Genomic DNA, 18,756 nt, shown 5'->3' on the forward strand with positions numbered 1-18,756 from the left:
GCTTGACAACCGCCTCGAGGCTACACGCGATCGAGATTATACCCCAGATGCACCAGCTATACCCTTTACGCCAGCATGTATAGGTCTCGAGGGACTGCCCCTCAGGGGGGCGGCATCCTCGGCGCCTTGAAGGCGACTGAGATGCTGGATTCGAGGCCGACGCTCCCAGCAGGTTCGCTCCCCCTTCCCGACCAAAGAATCGCAGGAAAGCTGACAATGGGTAGAAATCCTTGTCGCCATATTAGATTACCTCCCCGTGGCAGACCTGATGCAGGTCGCTCGAGCTTCCCGACGAATGCAGGAAATGGTATACGATGATACAAGATGGGTCACTCGATTGAAGAGCATGGGATGCTGGGATGAGCAAGAGGCGAGACGCCGTTTCGAAGACGCCGTGCGGAGGAGACGAGAGGCGGCAGAACGTGCAGCGAACGCAGCCAACAATCAGCCAGGCGCCCCAGCGAACCACATGGCTCCGAAACCCACGAGTACCACGTTGTTCGATGCCACACTAGAAGAAGAGCGCCGGAAGCGCCAATCTGTCGCACCACCCATCGACGGATTCGAAAAGATGACGGTGGGAGCTCCGGCGCCGAAGGACCCTTTCAAAGACCCGGAAGCACTACTAGACGTGATCAAGAGCGCCAAAAGTGTAAGGGGACACGCGAGAGAAGAGTACGGGAAGATTTACGGCGCATTGGCACCTTTCTACTTTGACCTGGCAAGGGCAAAGAGCCATACCGATCCCATCGTTTTCCAAGTCTTCAGAGACCCCGAACGACAAGCCAAGATGCTCTCAAACCTGCAGACATTTGCAAAGAGCGACTGGGCGCAGGGCTGGAATCAGAGGGAGGAACGACTAATGACTATGACGAGTATTTTTGAGAGCGCTGTACTACGAGAATTCGAGCAGGGCTACGAGTCTTGGGACGTCGACAACAGGATGAAACGGTATGCCCATGTGCTGCACGCGCTGAACGGCGGCAATGCGGGAACAGAGCTCTTTGTGCAGAAGCACCCCATTTTCAGCGATGAGGACGTCTTGAGGGCAAACGCAGTGGACTGCATTAACCGGGCCAATCCAGACGACATCAATCTGGAGCCGTCGCGAATGTTCTTCGAGATCCTATTACGAAAGATGAATGAACAGGCGGAAGTTATAGAGCGGGTGTTTGCGAACCCCGACGTTGTGTTTTGGGAGTTGATGGAAAAAGTCAGGGAGGATATCATCATGGATTATGTCACGCCCCTTTTCGACGCTGCACATGACCGGAACTTGCAGGCGTATCTCAGGGCTGTGGCGGGGGTCTTTGAGCAGGGCATGCTTTTCTTTCAGTCGCTGACAACGCCAAAAGCTTTCAAGGGAAGTCTGGAGGAAAAGGCAAAAGAAATGATGCTACGAGTCTTTGAGCCACATCTCGACCTCTACCTACAAGAGGAGCTCGACTTCTTCACTCAGCACGCCGAATCAGAGGTAGCGGAGTGGGAGAAGAAGCTGTCGGAGCAAGACGCCTCGGTCGAGTCGTTCTACATGAGCAACTTCAACAGGCAAGCGGATAAGAAGGACTTTTTGAGTTCATTCAAAAAGGTCGTCATGATGCCGGTCACTGTGCTGCCCTCATTTGGAACCTCGACGAAACCCGTGACGCCAAATGGCACTGCTGCTCTATCCCCAGAACCATCGAGGCCGCATACGCCCAGCCTGGCTCCCGGCGTAGATGGGAACGGACGGCTGAGTCCACTGCCCGAGAAGGCACCGACTGACGAATTGGCGGCCAAGGCAGCCCTGATGGCGTCGCGCATGGAGGGTATCAAGACGCTCTTCAGTATCGAGGTAGCACTCAACCTAACCCACGTCGCCAAGACGAGCATGGCGCGGGCATCTAGCTTCATCAAGCTGGGAGGCCAATATGGCGAAGAGGCGCGGGAACAGTGCGAGACGATATTCGTGGTGATGCTTCGCATCCTAGGAAACAGGCACGTCAAGCCTGGCTTTGACAAGGCCGTGGACCACCTCTCGCACTACAATCCCCGAGAAGTCAGCGACCACAACCAGTCCGGCGTGGCGCCCCTGGTAACCTTTATCGAGCTCGTCAACGTGGGTGACCTCATCTCCCAGATGATTGACGTCTTCTTCGAGCAGCAGCTCGCGGGACCCAAGATTGCCGACAAGAACGACTTTCTCGACCCGTCGGGCATCGCCAAGAAGAAGTGGGAGCAGATGCTCGACGAGAGCGTCGCGGCGGGGCTGAACAAGGGCATCGACGTGCTCATGGACGAGGTCGAGTACCTCCACGGCACGACGCAGCAGCCGACGGACTACAACCCCACCGAGACGGGCGGCATCCTCGCGGACCCGGGCCCGACGCCGACGGCGCAGCGCATCAAGGAGCTTGTCTCGGCGCACACGCGCATGCTGGTCGGCAGCACCGACAAGTCCATGCTCGACGTCTTCAACGGCGAGGTCGGCCTGCGCCTCTTCACGGCCGTGTGCAAGCACCTCAAGCGCCAGCGCGTCAGCACCGAGGGCGCCATCAAGCTCATCGCCGACATGAACCTCTACTTTGAGTATATTCGCACCCTCAAGAACCAGGACCTGTTGGCGTACTTCAAGGCGCTGAGGGAGCTGAGCCAGATTTACCTCATCGACCCGCGTCACGCAAAGGAGATGGCCACCATCATTGCCGACGGGGATCGCTTCGAAGGCGTGTTCCGCGCCGAAGAGGCCTACGAATTTGCCCAGCGCCGGGCGGATTGGTATCAGGTCAGGAAGGACGTCGAGAGGGCCATGTACGGGATGGAGTGCTCGTTGATGTGAAAAGCTCGTAGGATGAGAGCCCAGAGAGAGACTGGACGATGCAAATGATGAGCAAAAAAATGAAGCCTTGATGTTTTGTGGAATACATAAACTAGATCTTCCCAGAACCGTTGGGAAGAAAACCCCCTTTAAATAGCCTGTCCTATCCTTAAAAGAATATACCCCCCGTCCCTTTACCCGTTTGCCTGTGCCGTAACGCCCGTGATGCTACATGCTTTTTGTTTGCGAGTGTGGAAGAAATTCGTAAAGACGGCGTGTAAGTGCAGGATTTAAGCTCCAAAGTTGAGCTTGCGAGCCACCTTGGCACCCCTATCCTCATCAACCATGCCGGGACGCCGCTTCAGGTCCGCGCCCATCTTTTCTTCGCCGCCGCCTTTCTTGGGAAGGTCCTCCTTGCGTGAAGGCTTCGGCTCTGTCCGCCACCAGTTGTGGTTCAGCATGTCTCGTGCGGTAATGCGCTTCTTGGGATCGAGAATGAAAGTCTTCATTAGGAGATCGACACCCTCAGGACCCACAGTGCCGAACATAGCCTGGTAGAAATCCTTGCCCTTAACGGGCTCGGCATCGTCCGGCACCGTGTAGGCTGGAAGCTTGGTCACTCCGGGCCAATTGTCCTCCGTCGGTGTACCGACGGCACGGCAGATGAGGGAAATCTGTTGGACCTCGGTCTCCGACGGCATGTACGGCGCACGAATAATGAGTTCCGCAAAAACGCATCCGACACTCCAGACATCGACGGCGCCACTGTAGTGCTTCGCGCCAAAGAGCAATTCAGGCGGGCGATACCAGCGCGTGATAACCTGGTTCGTCATGACCTGGTACGGGTCCGCAAAGCTCCGCGCGAGACCGAAATCGGCAAGCTTCACCTCGCCGTCGGCGGCGATCAGCAAGTTGTTGGGCTTGATATCGCGATGCAGGACAAAGTTTTCGTGGCAGAACCAAACGCCGCGGGTGAGCATGCCCATCCAGGCCTTGATATCTGCGGCACCGTAGCGGACGTTTGCCGTGTCCTTGATGAGCATCTCGAGGTCACCCAGGGGCAGGTATTCGAGGACGAGGTTGAGGTTCTGGTCCTTGGAGGAGAAGACGGAGAGGAGGGAGATGATGTTGGGGTGCTGGAGCTCTTGAAGGTGCTTCAGTTCGCGGACGGCATCGGGTGCCATGCCTTCTTGGTATTCTTTCTGGACCTTGATCTTCTTGATGGCGACGAGAGAGGAGGTATTCGATCGGAGGTGGCCGAGGAAGACGATGGCGTAGGTACCTTCTCCGAGTTTCTTGCCTGTAGGTAGTGCTTGTCAGCGAGATCCATATCTATCGCGCCATATGATCCGTTTTTGATCCCTCTACGAACCTTTGACATATTGCTTCTTCTCAACCTCGTTCATTTGCTCGGCGAGATCCAGAGTCGGGGCTGTCGTCGGGACGGGCGCGGCCTTCTTGTCCTTGGATGGCTGCGGGGTGCCATTTCCTGAGGAAACCTGAGCCGACGACACATTACGAAATGGCGAGCCGACAGCCCCCGCTGGCTTAAATGCGTCGGCGGGACGGACGACGAGTGGTGATGCCGACATCGTGGATGGCCGTGACTGATGTCGCCGCAATGTAGTCTTGGAGTTGATAGAGAGACGAGGCGACGGCTGAAGTCAGTAGGCAGTAGTAGCCTCGTCAGACGCACCGGACGATGATTGGCTGGAGTTGCCACAGCTAGGATCAAGCCACATTCCGGAAGGTGCGCCCCTCCCGAGCTAAAAACCGGGCCCGATTGGTTGGTTGATTCCAGTTTTGCATCACTGTGCTTTTTGCGGCAGCATTCGCGACTCGACCCTGAAGCTCTGTGTGTGCATTTCGACTGAATTGAACTGAAGCAGACTTCGGATGACAGAAGGCAAGTATGTTAGCCGGAAGAAACATCCGCGATGCCAATCGACATGGCAAAGTCTTTCCAGATCTTCCGTGTTCCATCGAACGCCTTGTTGCGCAAAGCCACATCATGATCCAACATCACCAGATCTGAGTTGGCTGTGTTCTCTCCGCTATCGAACTTTGCGCTCTTTGCGCCATCATCATACGCGGCGCGACGATCATTTGAGTGACATGGGCTCTGGGCGCGAAACGGAATTTACTATGGAGCGGCCCCCGAACCCAGCATATTTCCTAGAGCTACTGTGTCTGTACGAGCACTTTGTATTGGGGAAGCACCTAGAAATTGCGGCGGTGCAGCAGAACACATGCCCAACTCGGATGGAGCCGAGATGGTGGTGTTGTCAATTGTTGGTTCGCGGACATGGTTGTTCCCCGTCTCTCCGAAAGATGTGGCTGCCAAGGCTGAACATGCACAAATGAGTTCAAGGCCTTCCCTTGACCTTCAAGCAGGGTGTTAATGAGAGTTGTCCATCTGTCAGCAACCAACGCAGGTGGTGTGGAGGACTCAGAGAATGAACGTGTGGCCGATTCATTGATTCCATTCTGCCTGCTTCACCGAATGCAGTACCTGTAGCAAGGAAGAAAAGAGGATATAAACTCAAATCAGAGAAACAGCAATTTCTCGAATCAGGCGAGCTGGGAGCCCCGATAAGTTCCCTCTAGGTAGGCGCTTAATCCGGCCAGATTCACGGCGAATCGCGACTTTTGCGATAGCGAAGCTGCGGTCTAAGAGTTTGTTAGCCTGTACCATAGCAGGTAGGGGACCTTACGGTCGGCCGCGCCACTACGTCATCCCCTTGTTGACTTGCTCTCCCCGAGACCAATGACATGTTCCCCCCACAACGCGCGCCCCGGCCGGGAAGCTTGCGCACCAAGTGTCCGCTCCAAGTGCCGATCGAATCCATGACTTCAGAACTTTTTGGACTAGGTAGCTTGCAAGGGGGCTACCGAACGATATTGGCTCAATAATACCAGAATCTACTCCTCAGAGTCAGAGAGAAAAAGAGAGTGCGCCCGACCGCAGCACGCCAGCCCGGACCCATCGGGCAACCAACATACGGGTAACGGGACGCCGATGACACCTCTTAAGTCCGCATACCCGACCCCCGGGGACACACCTCAGTCCATTTTACTCTCTTTTCTCCAGGCACCGCCCGATGTTTGACGTAGGCAGGCATCTCCCGCGCAACATTCATTAAGGACCCCTCCCGCGCGCTCCCTTTCGCGTATGAGACTTACAGCCAACGACATAATACCTACCAAACGTGGTCAGACCTCCTCTTCGAGTTCTTTTTTTGTTTTTCACACCTTCAGCCCAAAGTCTCGTGATCCCTTCAAGATCTGCCACGAACAACGTTTGCGATAGTGAACACATGCTTTTTTGGTAAGTGATGCAGTCTTGAGTCCACTTTTCCCTACAATCGTCATACCTCGTCATCACCACTCCCAATTGGCGTCGTGAGCCTGGGTGTAGTACACCAACTGTACCCTCAGCGAACAGCCTCCTTTGGCTCAACACCGTCGTGAATCCTTGGCAGCACAAGCTTACGCCCTCACAGAAGGACAACATCCCCAAACACAAAGGCAAACACATACACACACACCTGCCCAACATGAGAATATTATCATACTGGATCTTCCCCATCATATCGGGCCTCGTCTGGCTCGGCATGCTCCTCGGCATGCTCCTCTACTGGATCATCGACACCCACCGCACAATCTACCCCTCCATGTCGCCGCCCCAGTCCATCGCCTACATCAGCGACGTCGGCGCCTACTACCTCAAGCCCCTCTTCATCACCGGCTGCGTCCTCACCACCGTCTTCCTCGACCTCTCCTTCTTTTCCGACCGCTGGCTCCGCCACAAGGGCCGCCTCGTGCCCAACACCTCCATCGGCGAGAAGATTCTCTACGGCTTCACAATCTTCTTCGCCATCATCGGCACCGTCGGCCTCATCTGTCTCAGCATCTTTGACACCTACCGCCACAAGAACCTCCACCTGCTCTTTCTGCTCTTCTTCATGGGCGGCTACCTGCTCTCGGCCATCTTCATTTGCTGGGAGTACCAGCGCCTGGGCATCAAGTACCCGGACCACACCTACCTCGCCGCCTCCTTCTGGATCAAGCTCGTCTTCATCCTCGTCGAGATCGTCCTCGCCATCGCGTTCATCGTCTGCAACTTTAAAGAGATTTACAACGCCGCCGCGATCCTCGAGTGGATCGTCGCCTTCATCTTTTCATTTTACATCTTTTCGTTTACCGTCGACTTGCTGCCCGCGTCCAAGACGAGGAACAAGGCGAATAGATTCTCGAAGCCAGGGATGAGTCAATGGACTGGCGCTGGACCGGGGAACTTTTAAGGAGTGAGGTTTGAAGAGTTTATGTGATAATGGGAATGGAATGGGAAATAGGATACGACTAAAAGAAAAGAGAAGATAGATAATGAACTGGCGGGAGGAGTAATCGCGGGCACGACGAAGCTCGTGTTGTATGAATTGGCATCTGCATACCCAGGGGACAAAGATTACGAACAGCAGGCGTTTTGGGCGTAGTCACTTTACGCACATCTTAGAATTACAGGTAGCATTTACAAATCCACTGTATACGTGCGATACAATATTACCGACCTTCTATTTCCATGTTCAGTGACGCAGTGGAAAAGTCAATTTGCATGTTGGCCGCCATGGACCTACTTCCGAGCGTATGCATACCGGTTGTTCTCATGCCATCTCAACATCGAATGAGAGGATAGTCCAGGCGCTTCAAGCGCAGTGCATAGACCGGAAGCTGCTCGTCCGCCATAATCAGCTTGAAGCCCGCTAGACGACTACATTGTAGGCTAAATACTACTGTCGCTGAGCCGCCTCGCAGTCGAGCGAGTATATCACAACCGTGAAGCATGGCACCTTGAGAGTTGATTTTCTTGAATTTGACGAATAGTACTATAGATGCTGATAAGCATACAACAATTGGGAAACGATGTTATATCTGTACGCTGGGGATGCCCCAACCATGAAATGCAATCCAACGCTCCTCGCTATAAACCCCTTTTCCACCCTCTGCCAAACTGAAGTATTCCTCCAGGGTGAGTTCCATCCATAAACGCCATCCATTCTAACCGAAGAAATGGCCGTTCGTTACCGCAAGTACCAGCGTATCTCAATCTATTCAAGATTCTCTCGGAACCGCGAATCCCTCGTCGGGCTGTGCGTCTTGTGTGTGTTCGGATCTCGAATAGCAGCCGGGGGCGAGACGGGCCCCTCGAGCTCATCGCTCGCCTCGACAAAGTGCTCCGACTCGGAATCAGAGCTCACGGGGCTTACGTCACCCTCCTGCGCCGTTGCCGACCTGGGCGTCGCGTCGCTACTCTTGCCGGCGATGGCAACCTCTCTAATACTGGCCGACCGCGCATCGCCGAGACTCGTCGCGCTCTCATTCGCGAGCCTAGTAAGCGCAACGCCGCCGATGAAGCCACGCTCCTCGGCATTCTCACCGGCCGCAGACCGGCCTCGCGGCCGTCCGAAGCGTGACTTGAGCCAAGTCTTCATTTTGTTCGTCGGCGAACCGCTGTCGCTGGGCGAGCGTGGGTTATCGCTGCCGGAGCTTTCTCTGTTCGTGTTGATGGCCCCGGGCTTGTGCTGGCCTGCGTGGGTGGTGCCCTGGTCGTCGCTCACGGGTGAGATATCGCTAGACTCTGCCGCGGCGACGGCCGAATCCGCCGGCGTGATCTCGGGGAGCTTGGACTTGCGCTTCTCCTCAGCCTTGGCGGCCTTTTCCTCTTCCTTCTTGGCTTTGAGCTCTTGCTTCTCACGGTGGCGCTTCTCCTTTTCTTCCTGCTTCTCTTGCGCTGCGATTACGTTAGAGGCAGTTCGATGCGTAGAAGGGAACACGCAAACGTACCAATGACCTTACGGTTGATCTCCTTAACCTCTCTGTCACGTTCCTTGCGCTTCTCTTCGTCTCTCTTCTTGGCTTCCGCCTCTGCCTTGAGCACCTCTTGCCGTTCCCGCTCGATGGCTGCCTTCTCGTTGATCTCGTCAAGCACGGGCTGTACTCTCCTCGTAGCAATCTCGTCGACTGCCGCGGGATCCATAAACATGCCGCCGCCAATGTCTACCTTGCCCCTATTCACGTTGGCAGACTCGTGCTTGGCCATGGCAGCCATCTGGGCCTTAGACTCCCAGTCGCTCTTCCGATCGCTCTTTGAGCTGGGCGCTACCATACCGGTCTCGGCGGAGATCTTGTCGTCCATGCCCTGTAGGCGGGCCTTGACGTTGCGTTGGGCTGCTGCTAGTAGAGCCTCGCGATCCTTTGTCCGCTTCTGCTCGTCGACTTTGGTCAAGTTGGATGAGAAGATGGACATTTCTCTCCGAATACGCTCAGATTGTTCCTTGTCGTGGCTTGCATCGCCGTCGCTTGAGGATCGCCGTCTGAGCTTACCCTTCATAGTAAACCTCCGCTGAGGCGTGGTCTGGGTATTGCTGCCATAGTATTCCTGATAGTCCCGGTTCTGGTGATGCTCCACATGAAGTTTCGACAAGCGCTCTTGCGCTAGCTTGTATGCCGCTTCCTGGAGGTTGACATAAGGTTTGGGTTGGGTATCGTCAGGGCTGGTCTCTCCTGCCGCTTGGTGGACTCGTGCCTGGTCGACCATCCTTTGCTGTTGGCTGTACATCTTTTTGGCCATGGCCACCGCAGAGGCGTGGAGAACGTCGGCTCTTTTCTTCTCATCTTCTTCAGGTCCGATAGCGGGCTTAGAAGTGAACATACTCCGAGGCAGGTTTGTGTACGGAACTGAGCCAGTGTTCTCAGTGGGGGACTTTGGCTTCAAAGAAGGGCTGTGAGCTGCTGTGGCGGCACTCAAAGCGTTTGCAGCAGCTCGTGATTCCCCGGGGTAGGATTCCTTTGGCACGGGGGTCGATTTGGCTCGTGGCCTTGTCCTCCTGGACGCGGGCATCGCATTTTGGGCTGCTGAAAGGGAGCCAAGGCCGGCGGCGGCGGTAGAGGGTGTCTGGGTGGGCTGTCTGACTGAGCGGCTTTGTCTAAATGCCTGGTTCGCAGCGCTGCTTCCCCAAGACTCGGTAGCAGGCGGAGGAGGGGTCGTGTTGGTGGTGGACTGTTTCTTTGCTGAAGCGCTGGCCAGCAGAGCAGCCTTGGCGCCGGCGGAGCTTGAGTTTGGTTCCCACGATGGTGCCATTTTGTAATCCTTTGCGAGCATAGCTGCGGTTGATGCGGAGTTTGACTTTTCGGGTTTCCAGAGGTCGATGGATTTTTGGTTTGCCCAACCTAGCGATGCGGCAGCTCCGGCAGCAGCTCCATCGGATTTGAGACCGGGGGATGGAAAGCTGGGTAGATCCCGCGGGTCGGCGTACTTTAATCTTCCCGAGTGGGCTGCTATATTCAGGGAAAAGAAGGGTTAATGATTAACACAGATGCTTTCTTTATTCGGGCCACTCCAAATAGAAACCTCGTATTCTGCAGGAGAGGATGAGGTAAGGTTTCAAGTTACCTGTGGAGGGTACCTGGTACCGTGTTTCCGCCATGCCTGTGCTTGACTTTTGCTGCTGCTGCTGCTGCGGCTGCGTCTGCTGCGTCTGTTGCGTCGCTGTCTTGGAGGAGCTGGCTTGCATCATTGCCAGCCCAGAGCCGGCTTGGTGGTATCGATCCCGGGAATATCCACTTAACCGCTGCGGATGCCTGTTCGTCACAGGGCGAATGTACCGTAACGAGGATGTATGATACAGGGAACGGAAGGTCGAAAAGTGGGAAGGCTCGCAGCGGATTTGCGGCTTACACGCGGGTTGAGGTAGACGCGTGAGCAACGCCGTAGGTGGATTGACAACCGAAAGTCGAAGCCCGACTGATGTTATTTCTGGGCCTGCTTACCCTTCCACGAGTGTCGCAAGAGGAATCCGTATCACGAGATGAGATGAGCCGTCGTACTAGGGTATACTGCAAGAAGGATGCGCCGAAACTTGGGAGGTCAAGGAGCTTGGATACTTGCTTGGGTAAACCAAAGAGCAGAAAAGTTGACCGAGAACGACGTCGAGGCGCAGGCGGGGGGTCCCGAAAGAGGGCATACAAGTTATATCATACAGCCAGAAGCAGATCTTTCTGGTTCAAAGGGGCCACTTGGGTAGGGGGGCGTGGGCAGGTGGGAAGACTCCCCGTCTAGCTAAGGTAGGCTGGCGGCGCGGCGCGAGCGAGCGAGCGAGCGCACGATGAGGTAGTAGGTATTGCTTTCCCCCAAAGAAACTGGTGAGCGGGAGCCGGTCAATGATGGTGATACGGCGTGCGCAGTTAGTGCTGGTGGCTAGTCATAGTGAGCTGCGACGACAGCAGCGCCTTACGTCATGCGGGGTCCCTTCCCTTCCGTTTCGGGCGTAGCAACCTGCCATCTAGCACCTCTGCCCCTGTCAAACATCCACCACACCTCCCCTCCCCAGCTCTTTGAATTGGGAATTGGGGATTCCATTTCCCTTTGCGAACGACCGAACGACCGAATGACCAGGTCCCCGAGAGATATTGGCAAACAAACGCACCACTAGGCCACTGGCACCACTGCGACATAGCATACAAGCCAGCATGGCCCATCGTCCGCTCCGTTGTGGCTTCGGTCCAGCACCCGCCCGTCTCTGGAGTCGGCCAGTCCGGACCCTGTCGCGCTGAGTGGCGGATCGGGTTCCAGCCTTAGGATTGGGCAATGCGACCACTCAGGTCTGGAGCATGAGCTACCTTACCTTATCTAGAGTCTAGGCCATCACCTGTGACCTGGATCACCGAGCAGATAGAGCCTAGCCCTGTGGTGTGTCAGTTGCCCACAATCGGATCTACCTCTACACCTTTCACCGACTTGGAAGCCCGAGATACCGTCCGTGACGAAGACCACAAGAGGGCGGCCAGGAGACTCCCGTCCGTAGTCAAAGACAGGCACGGGGTCCCAGGCCGATAAAGAAACAAAGCCATCGAGAAGCCCGAGATTCAAAAGTCTGAGATGCAAGCTCTCGGGAGGCTTGCTGTCTCGCTCGAGCCTTCTGATTCGTTTGATGGAATGGACTGCGCAGTCAGCCACATCTCGGATTATTGATGGATGCGTTCTGCAAGCCTCTGCAGGCTGAAGCAGCGTCCAAATTTAGCTTCAACTTGAGGCGTTGAGTCTGGCATCTAGCGCAGGCAGCCCATATTCATCCGATATCATGGAAAGCAAGCTGTAATCCGAAAGCCCAGAAATTGCTGGTCACGTTGCTGTGGCTCTGATGGACCGGAAACATTGCATGGAAGCAGCAAGAAGACTGAGCTCTCTCTTCCGGACCTCACAGCCCAGACCGCTCACAACGTGCGAGTTCAGGCCGCAGTCGCAATTCCTGGGCGCAGATCACTCACTCTCATAATTTACCCATCGGTGACATCAAAAGACAGTCTCCTTCCCTCTCACACCCCGATCTTAAGCTTTTTGGAGACGTGCAGGGATCTACCAGCCCTGGCTAGGGATCCCAGCACGTCCAACCTCACCTCGGCTCCCTATCCGTCATTAGATTGGCGGGCTGGGAGCCTGATGGTGAATGACGGTAACGATGGGAAGAGGGCCCTACGTCGCTTACACGTTTCCCATTCCGATGCTCCGGGTTTCTGTTCGACGTGCCAAATCGTGGCGTCAGCCCCCCCTTTCCTACACATTTCACACCAAGAGCTGCTTGCTACCTTACCACACACACACACATACACTATCACACCCACCACGTCTTGCCAGCCATCCTTCCAGCTGTCTGTACCGATACGCGCCGTCGGAACTGCTAGTCTCCAGCCGTTGACTGCTGACTACCGGTGTCTGCAGCGAGCGCTCTCTCTATACCGAACTCATTCAGAAGCTTTGACATTGTCAATCATGGACAATAGGGGGATCACGTCTGTCCTCAACTTTCGTGATGTCGGCTCAACGGTGAACAAATTTCTTGGAAGAAGGTATGTCATTTTCAGGCTGATCTACCCTTACCTGCACTGAACAGAGGCCTTTGTGGTGAGTTGAGGCTAACATCCGTGCGTTTTGCTTGTCAGACTCGTAAGGGAAGACTTGGTATTTCGTTCCGCCAGACCAGGTATGCCACGCGACTCACAATCCTCGCAAAACACGTTGATCCTCGGTGCTAATTTTCTCCAAGACGATGCCACTTTGGCGGACAGAAAACGCCTCCGCGACGAGCTGGGCATCAAGGCGGTGATAGACTTGCGCACAAAGTAAGTGCATGTGTTTCCATCCGTGAAAACATAGAAAGACAGAAAAGACCTTCCTCTGGAATGCAAGATCTCGCACTCTGACCAGTGACTGACGACATCTTTTCAGAACTGAACACGTCAAGCAGGCCAAGAAGCGCGAGGCCGATCTCAAAGTGCCCACCCTTCTGGAGTCCAACGCTGCACTAGCCGAGCCATTCCAGATCTCGGGTCTGACGTATCACGAGATCAGAATCACTGGCGGCAACTTTGAGTGGTTCTTGATCAGACAGGTATCTTGGTGGGGTTTGTGGTGAGAAGTCCCTGGATTCCTATTCAAGATCCTCCATGGCGGCTAATTCGTCATACGCAAACTTTAGCCGCCTCATCTGCCTCTTTACTCTCGGCTACCGCAATGAGGGCATCTCCATCTTGTCTCGGGAGGTAATGCTGCCGCGTGGCCTAGTTGGTCTAGGCCTTGACACCCTCGACCAATCTGGTGAGGAGATTGCAAAGGTACGATTATACCATCCATTGGCAGCTTGGTGCGGGTACAGGCATCTGACGAGCTTTCATGCGCAGGCTCTCAGAGTATTCATCGACCCGGCAACTTCACCGACTCTGGTCCACTGCACACAGGGCAAGGATAGAACCGGGCTGATTGTCAGTCTCGTTCTGTTCATCCTGGATGTACCGCTCGAGGCGATTGAGCATGACTACATGCTAACCAGTGGTGCGCTCGAGTCTGAGAGAGAGGAGAGACTGGCCGAGATGAGAGAGATCGGTCTCACAGACGACTGGTTCGAGACGGCGCCTGACATGATTGCTCGGACGGCTCGTCATCTCGACGATGTCCATGGTGGGCTCAACGAATATCTGGACAAGATCGGCTTTGGCCAAGCCAATCGCTTGAAGCTTCGGGAGTTGCTGTTGTACTGATCCAGCCTGGCTGAAGAAGACTTAATTCGTCACCCAAGCTCCGCACAGCAATACAATAGCCCATAGGCAAACCTCACTCGTCTCGGAGCCTGAGTGATGTGAACTTTGGCTTTCTCATTTCTTCGTGAATCGTCCTTGCATCCAGCATCGGTACATCTTGAGCTTACGAGCCCTGTTGACGAGCATGCGTCTGTCGACACCAAGGTCATCGACGTTGAATTCGACCTTGATGTCGTTATCCGACGCTTCTTGTGTCTTGCCAGACCAGATTCGCTCAAGCTCTTCCTTCTCGAAGAAGTACACTCGAGTGCCGTCGCCGCGCACGTAAAAGTTTTCATCCAGATAGCGTCCCTTCTTGAAGCGCACTTGGGCAAGGTCACCTCTTCCATAGTCGCGGAAGCAGACCTGGCCACCCGGCTTGAGCAGACGGTGGACGTTGGCAACAGCTTGGTTCCATTGATTCGGAGCCAAGGCGGAGAAGATGAAAATGAGTATAGCAACGTCCACAGATCCTTCTTCCAGCCCGGGAGGGAGCTCTTCGCTCGTAACGTCCCAAACGTCGGCTTGCATATGGTCTTGATTGTAGGATTCATGGGTCCGCATGACCTCTACGGCCTGCTTCGAATAATCACAGGCATGGACTCTCAAGTTTGGGTTCTTGTTGGTTGCGAGAATGGGAAAGGCGGTGTTACCCGCACCGGCGCCTATTTCAAGAATCGTTTTCTTGCCAGCGTCCTCCTTGGTCACCTCGGACAAAATAGGGAACTCTTGCTGCAGCCATTTTCTGTTTTTGAAGAAGTTGGCTGTGTTGTTCTTGTAGAACAAATCCCACATCCTGGCTGGGTTGTTGTTCAATCTGTCTGAGGAGTCTTGTTAGCAAGCTGTACCAAAGCAAGCGTCTTTCAAAATAATGGGTATTGATAGTGGTGTAGTCAGATGGGAGCGAAAGACTAATTAAGGAAAGTTTCATCATAGAATTCAGATGAACTATGCGTATTGCTGGGGTATCATCATAACACCGGAGGATTGGAAAAAATCGAAATGCAGGAATGTAAACTTACTTTTGTCAAAGTCGGAGACCGGAGACTGACGCTGCATCTCGTACTGCTGCTCAGAGTACTCCTTGTACACTTCGTCAGTCTCGACATGGTCCCAAGCGTTGAACTCGAAGACATCGTCCTGCTCGCCTAGTAGGCGACTGCCAAACTGGAAAGGATCGCTCCTCTTCTGGTTGAATTGAGGATCATGCGACCTGTGAGCCTCAGGCGCTTCCTCGGTTGCAGGTTTGGAGATCTGGAGCTCTGCCGCCTTCTCGACGAGAACTTGCTCGTCCGCTCCCGTGTTCTCAGACGCAAGAGACGTCATCCCACTGGTGTGAAGCCGAGACGAACTTTTCGACGGGTTTCACGACCGGTTTCTGTGTCGGCAGCAGCCTGATTCCCCAAAGTCCCAAGTGCTGGTAGACAATGAAGGAGTGGTTGAGATAAAAAAGCTTTTGGAAATTTTCTCACGCGTCGAACTTTTTGTCTCTGGAAAAAAAAAGTCGTGGTGGGACCCGACCTTCGGGGCGATGAAGAGCCGCCAGCCGATGCGACCAATGCCCGATTGTGATAGACCCACTCACCACAACCACCATTGCCAGGCGCCAGTGGTTCAGAAGGTATAGGTACCTTAGGTTGGGGAAGGAGCTTAGAATCGGTACGTACCTGAGCTAGAACTGTTCGTGGATTGCGACTGCCTCCCATGTCCCCCGTCAGGTACAGCCCGGCCAACTTAGATAATCCTCAATTAACGTCTACCCGTTGACGACACCTGATCACGCAACCTCTATCATCTGCCTGTTATTGATACACATCTCGTCCGATTGATACGCAAACCGGTAGACCTGACCGCGACAATGGCTCCTTCGCTCATCCGCCCCCAGGGCCACCTGTCCCCAGCCGAGGCTCTCGAGCTTGCCCAGAAAGCACCTACGATTCTACGAAACAACCCGACAGCGTTCTCATCGTCCCCCCTTCTTTCGCTCTTCTCGGCCTCGGAGACGCCAGAGATATGGACCATCTACGAGAACCTCCTTCTGGCCTGCCTGCGAACGGGCGACAGCCAGGCAGCACACCAGTGCCTCGAGAGGCTGGTCATCCGATTCGGGAACGAAAACGAGCGCATCATGGCCTTCAAGGGTTTGGTGAAGGAGGCGGAAGCTGATAATGATGGAGAACTTGCACAGGTACTCAAGGAGTACGAGACAATACTAGGACAGAACGCGACGAACATTGTCAGTTGCTCCTCCGCCACAGTTTCACGGCAAACGCTGACCTTGACAGCCTGTTGCGAAACGTCGCGTCGCCCTTCTGAAGTCGACAGGAAAGACATCTGAAGCAATTGCAGCCCTCAATGGTCTCGTCGACTTCAACCCTACAGATGCGGAGGCGTGGGCGGAGCTTGCCGACTTGTACCTTTCACAGGGGCTATACTCACAAGCTATATATGCGCTCGAGGAAGTGCTTGTGCTGACCCCGAATGCATGGAACGTGAGTGTCTCGTAGAGTCGATTTCTGATTGTGTTTCCGGCTGACCACGATTAGATGCACGCTCGTCTCGGAGAGGTATTATATATGGCTGCATCGGCCTCTGAAGGCTCTTCACAGCAACAATTGGCGGAATCAGTCAAAAGATTTAGCCGCAGCATCGAGCTCTGTGATGATTATCTCCGGGGGTACTACGGACTGAAACTGGTGCGTGCCACAACGCGTGATAATGGACCGGCAATTGGGACTGACATGCTCTTCAGGTTACGAACAAACTTATCAAGGAACCGTCAAAGCCGTCGAGACAATCAGACTCGGAGGATTGGACCCTTCCTGATGTCGGTACGTTACAGAAGCTCAACGAGCTAGCAACGCAAAAGCTGGCCGACATTGTACGCCGCAATGGAGCGCATGAGAGGCTCTGGCAAGGTTACGATGAGTCGGAGGTGGCAGCAGCCCGAGATCTGCTCTCGAAGGAGTCGGTGAACCTTGTGAGATGAGCAGCGCGTCATCCGAACACGAAAAGCAAACGACCCTGGATTCTCTCATATCGTGACTGCATGGTCACGTTGACGGATTGGCATGCCAACGGGCGTGCTTCATGCACATCATATTAGGCGAGCAGTCATCATCGGTACAGGCTGTACGTCGGAATTAGCAAGCAATCGGAACATTCAAATCAAGTAGTTAACGAAGCTGTGCCTGCAACAAAACGTTCACGTGCTACTGGCAATGCGCGAGTATCCTTGGCCGGTCGGCCAGCCAATCGCGGACACGTCGCTCAACATTGGAACACGAAGAGACATTCAGCGAACAGCGGATCGTGTTGCTCGGGCGCTATTGTGGCCGCAATCGATGTCGAGACGAAGCTTGGGAGACTCTCTAGCTATTGGGCAGGAACAAAAGCGAGTCTGGCAGTAGGAATGTTCCACACATAGGCAGAGGCCGCCGCCAATACCGTCGAATGAATTATCTACCGCTCTCTTCTATAGCCTCGAGGTCCATTGATCCCGCCGCGGCCACACCCGCAGTCGTGCCCAATTGTCGCAAATTGACACTCACTAGGGGGCAGGGCTGCATGTCATCCGCGGTTCCAGGCGTGCCGTTGGGAGCCCGATGGGCCAAGGCGGCCCACAAGATGCGCTGGCAGTGAGTCAGTGAGTTGATCCACGGATGGATCTCAGGCACCGTCATTCGGGACCCTGGCTACCTATGCAGAACAGAGTGCGCCGGCGTCATGAATTAAGACCCGTCGGGCAACGACGAAGCGATTTCGGGCTCGAGGGTCGTTGGCAGAATGGACTGACGAGATACACCAGTGCCAATCAAGTTGCGCGGTTGCCTTTGAGGTGTCACGTATATATCCGGGCAGTGCCATGTAAGTAAGCCGAAGGCAAAAAACAAGCACTTGTGTCGGTACCAAATTCTTTGACCGCCCCTGTTATCCCCGTATTTTCTGGATTTGTCTGGCGCTCTAGACGACGAAGAGAGAAGAATAAGCTAGAAGTTGAGAGACGCCGACGAGACACCTACCACCACAAGAAACCTACCACAATTCGGACCAGTCATCTGCGGAAGACAAGCGTTGTTACACAAACTTTGTTGGTCCGCTCGAAAGATTACCGCCGCCAATTTTTGGATCCGCCTACGCTTCCAAACCATGTCGTGTATTTCTGAGAAGACTATTACTTCTCGAATTATCAAGCAACTAGACAAGACCAAGTACCAATCACACGTCAGGGGAGAAACCACCTGAGGATACGGGAGCGCCCAAGAATTCTTTGCCCAACATTGTGAAAAAGAAAACTACCACTGTTAGTACCGCTGTTGAGATTGTATCGATGTGTTGTCATGTGAAGCAGGCTGCGTGATTGATTGCATAGGACTGCTACCGAAGACGACGGGTATGGAACGACAGAGGGTCCAACGATTCAACCGCGGTGGGGACTTCCATCGCTGAAGGTACACTTAGTACCTAGCGCCGCAGAGGGCGGGAGGGCGGCTGGGTACGGTACCTTGGGTTGATTACCTATGACCCGGAAGTGAGCGGCGCTTCCAGAGAGCAACCAACATGGAAGGCCGAGAATTCGAAAGGAGGCTGCGGCGCTTTCCAACGTCGAATTCAACTCAAGGTACCTTGGTTACTGCGGCTGTGCTCCGAGAAACGGTGAGAGATTTGGGCGAGTAAGACGTGAGGGTGAGGGTGAGGGTGGAGGGGGGAGCCACAGCTGACTGACGGCTGCCTGGATTCCAGTTCATCAAAGTCACTGCGAAGACGGGCTACTAAGAGTGTAATGCAGGATATTACAAGTAAGAAAGGGCAGGTTGAAGTAAGGT

General features: G+C 54.5%; 7 protein-coding genes across 7 annotated transcripts; 4 read left to right on the top strand and 3 right to left on the bottom strand.

Annotated features, from left to right (window-relative positions):
* Positions 1-75: 75 nt before the first annotated feature.
* On the top strand, positions 76-2,818 carry HER10_EVM0012679 (exocyst complex component Sec10; the record flags this gene model as incomplete). Its single annotated transcript, XM_035482069.1, has 2 exons — positions 76-172; positions 225-2,818. The coding sequence occupies 2 exons, from the start codon at positions 76-78 to the stop codon at positions 2,816-2,818; spliced, it is 2,691 nt and encodes an 896-aa protein (XP_035333538.1).
* A 269-nt stretch (positions 2,819-3,087) lies between these two features.
* HER10_EVM0006048 (uncharacterized protein) lies at positions 3,088-4,389 on the bottom strand (the record flags this gene model as incomplete). Its single annotated transcript, XM_035475645.1, has 2 exons — positions 3,088-4,097; positions 4,170-4,389. 2 exons carry the CDS (start codon positions 4,387-4,389, stop codon positions 3,088-3,090), a joined length of 1,230 nt encoding a protein of 409 aa, XP_035332717.1.
* Positions 4,390-5,563: 1,174 nt separating this feature from the next.
* HER10_EVM0004071 (Frag1/DRAM/Sfk1 family protein) lies at positions 5,564-7,367 on the top strand. Its single transcript, XM_035473728.1, has one exon. The coding sequence runs from the start codon at positions 6,355-6,357 to the stop codon at positions 7,099-7,101; it is 747 nt and encodes a 248-aa protein (XP_035332457.1). The 5' UTR covers positions 5,564-6,354; the 3' UTR covers positions 7,102-7,367.
* Positions 7,368-7,650: 283 nt separating this feature from the next.
* HER10_EVM0009710 (uncharacterized protein) lies at positions 7,651-10,983 on the bottom strand. Its single transcript, XM_035479187.1, has 3 exons — positions 10,251-10,983; positions 8,642-10,135; positions 7,651-8,588 (listed from the first exon to the last, which is right to left on the bottom strand). The coding sequence occupies exons 1-3, from the start codon at positions 10,372-10,374 to the stop codon at positions 7,906-7,908; spliced, it is 2,301 nt and encodes a 766-aa protein (XP_035333148.1). The 5' UTR covers positions 10,375-10,983; the 3' UTR covers positions 7,651-7,905.
* A 763-nt stretch (positions 10,984-11,746) lies between these two features.
* Positions 11,747-14,938, top strand: HER10_EVM0002461 (tyrosine/serine protein phosphatase). Its single transcript, XM_035482895.1, has 4 exons — positions 11,747-12,703; positions 12,797-12,976; positions 13,083-13,265; positions 13,333-14,938. Exons 1-4 carry the CDS (start codon positions 12,297-12,299, stop codon positions 13,889-13,891), a joined length of 1,329 nt encoding a protein of 442 aa, XP_035332286.1. The 5' UTR covers positions 11,747-12,296; the 3' UTR covers positions 13,892-14,938.
* On the bottom strand, positions 14,006-15,256 carry HER10_EVM0008949 (methyltransferase; the record flags this gene model as incomplete). The annotated part of the gene is made up of 2 exons (XM_035478454.1): positions 14,006-14,751; positions 14,953-15,256. 2 exons carry the CDS (start codon positions 15,254-15,256, stop codon positions 14,006-14,008), a joined length of 1,050 nt encoding a protein of 349 aa, XP_035333056.1.
* A 397-nt stretch (positions 15,257-15,653) lies between these two features.
* HER10_EVM0005369 (tetratricopeptide) lies at positions 15,654-17,434 on the top strand. Its single transcript, XM_035474990.1, has 4 exons — positions 15,654-16,166; positions 16,216-16,422; positions 16,477-16,626; positions 16,683-17,434. Exons 1-4 carry the CDS (start codon positions 15,789-15,791, stop codon positions 16,917-16,919), a joined length of 972 nt encoding a protein of 323 aa, XP_035332617.1. The 5' UTR covers positions 15,654-15,788; the 3' UTR covers positions 16,920-17,434.
* Positions 17,435-18,756: the final 1,322 nt, after the last annotated feature.

This window comes from Colletotrichum scovillei (genome assembly GCF_011075155.1).
Source record: "Colletotrichum scovillei strain TJNH1 chromosome Unknown Contig00006, whole genome shotgun sequence".
Taxonomy (NCBI): domain Eukaryota; kingdom Fungi; phylum Ascomycota; class Sordariomycetes; order Glomerellales; family Glomerellaceae; genus Colletotrichum; species Colletotrichum scovillei.